The 2,084-nt window shown below is 39.8% G+C and overlaps 1 protein-coding gene across 1 annotated transcript in view; it reads right to left on the bottom strand.

Moving 5' to 3' along the window:
* LOC105156791 overlaps positions 1–2,084 on the bottom strand; it is a gene marked incomplete in the record, with an annotated part of 6,377 nt that overhangs the window by 3,018 nt on the left and 1,275 nt on the right. Inside the window, 4 exon segments of the mRNA XM_011073009.2 lie at positions 1–41; positions 716–1,444; positions 1,550–1,670; positions 2,035–2,084. The exon segment at positions 1–41 is cut by the window's left edge and continues 4 nt beyond it. Of these exon segments, the coding sequence (XP_011071311.2) occupies positions 1–41; positions 716–1,444; positions 1,550–1,670; positions 2,035–2,084 (941 nt within the window).

Genomic DNA, 2,084 nt, shown 5'->3' with positions numbered 1-2,084 from the left:
GAGAGCAGAGGCCTAAACATATTCTGAGGAGCCTTGCGATCCTGAACATGGATAGTTGGGGAAACATCACAATGAATAGTTTGGTCAAATTACTCATGAAAAAGTACTGGAGTAAGTAAATGCATCAGGACAAAATTATATCATATCATGAAGTGCATAAATGGAATAACTGAACCATAAGAATGGAAGAAATAGATTGTGAGGATCTTGAATTCATTATAGTGTATGATTAATGTATTCACAACCAAACAGAAAAAATCTACCTACAGTTTGATGGCTAACCTGGTGTATACAACTTTTATGACAGGTTGGATGACTACTCTCAGCAAAAGAGAATAGAAAGAGATATTTCCAAATGTACATTTGGATTTAGCAGACAAACCAAATAAAGCTACTGAAAAAGTTACACCAACTTGTGGAAAAATATTAATATATAATGATAATCCATCACGTTTCACTTCCAAAATAACTGGAACAAGAGAGATGTCCATGCATGAATAAATGACAGGATGCTTATAAATACATGGGCAAGCACATTCAACAAAAAAGTCAGGAAAGAGAAGGTCTAGTTGATATAGCTAAATCATTCAGTAGACTAGAAATGGTAGGAAATCACATGTTGAAACCAGAAGGAATAAGTATAGATAGTTACAACAAGAAGGTGAAAAGGGTCATCAAAAAACATATACACAACTAAAAAGAGAAAGTTCCTTACCATTTGCCGGACCACATCAAAGGATCTTTTAGGAGCAGCACTAGACAAAATTTTCATTGGCTTCTTGGAGAAGCTCATAGTACTGTTGCTAGGGTTAGGAGCTGTGCTTCTTGAAGCTGATAGGTCCAAGCTGCTGACAGGAGTCAATTGTAGCGAGTCTACATCATTATCACCAGATGACGCGACCGAACCTTTTCTGTGGGAACTAAATGGATCGCCTTCATGACTATGTGATGAACTGACACACGTAGAAGCAGTTGGAGACATTGATTTCCTGCCATATCTGGAGCCATTTCTGGATGCTGGGGAGGAACCTCTCACATACGATGCTGGTCTATCAGCCAGTGATGTACGAAGATTAGGGGGTGCCTCCAAGGAAAAGCCAGGAATGTCAGATTGCCATGCTCTTATTTTTGGTGAAGCAGAGTTCCTGCGACTTGTTTTAACAGGGGAGGTACCTCGTACCCTCGATGGGGTTGTAGTACCAGCAGAACTAGTGGTCATCCTCTTAGGTGTTGGAGTACTAGACCTTGGAACAGGTATTGGTTTACTTGGTGGGGTGGATAGCCTCCTTGATGGAGAAGGATGCTGCAGAGTAGGAGGAGGACTTGAATGAGTGGCTGAAAACGGCCTGCTTCTTGATTGCGATGTACTGTTGCTGGACCCTGGGGAGGGGCTAAGCCGATGAGGACTTGCACTACCTCTACCACTTCTGTAACCCTTCTCCATCTAAAGATGAACATACATATAAAAATAGTTTCAGAAATAGACAAATATGGACTAGCACAGCATGAATGATTCATGTGCATTAAGCTTCTTGTCTTTTATGATTACCGTTGGTGACCGTGAGATTGAAACAGGTTGACTCCTGGGCCTGCCTCTGGGGGCAAGATTTCCTGGTGGTGCCTCATCGTCAAGAGAAGCAAAAAGAGGAGTTTCTGGTGGAGTTATCAACCTGTAATCAGATAAATCGTATAAACTCGGGCCAGTATCAAACTATAGTCAAGCTATACATACAGCAAGAAACTACTAAAAGTATGAACTTGCAAGCGAGCAATTATCCACATTATATTAGTTTTAATCACAACTTTAACGATGGCAGCATATATAACTTTGTGCAGCCAGCCATGACTAAGTACACAAACAGAAAACAGATGCTGAGTTTATGTGAAAACATAAATAATTCCTCAAAGCTAGTTTATCAATCCTCTTTTGATCTCTCCTGTGAGTTGTGAAAAGGATAACAGATCTGAAATACATTCTAGAAAAATGAATAACATATATTAAGCAATATTACATAAGAAGGGGAAATAACCAACCAATCGTAGTCACTTTTATCTCCCTCTTCTTTGAGCAGGTCTCTACTCTC

Source organism: Sesamum indicum, linkage group LG2 (genome assembly GCF_000512975.1).
Source record: "Sesamum indicum cultivar Zhongzhi No. 13 linkage group LG2, S_indicum_v1.0, whole genome shotgun sequence".
NCBI classification, from domain to species: Eukaryota; Viridiplantae; Streptophyta; class Magnoliopsida; order Lamiales; family Pedaliaceae; genus Sesamum; species Sesamum indicum.
This window is presented reverse-complemented; position numbering and strand designations above follow the sequence as displayed.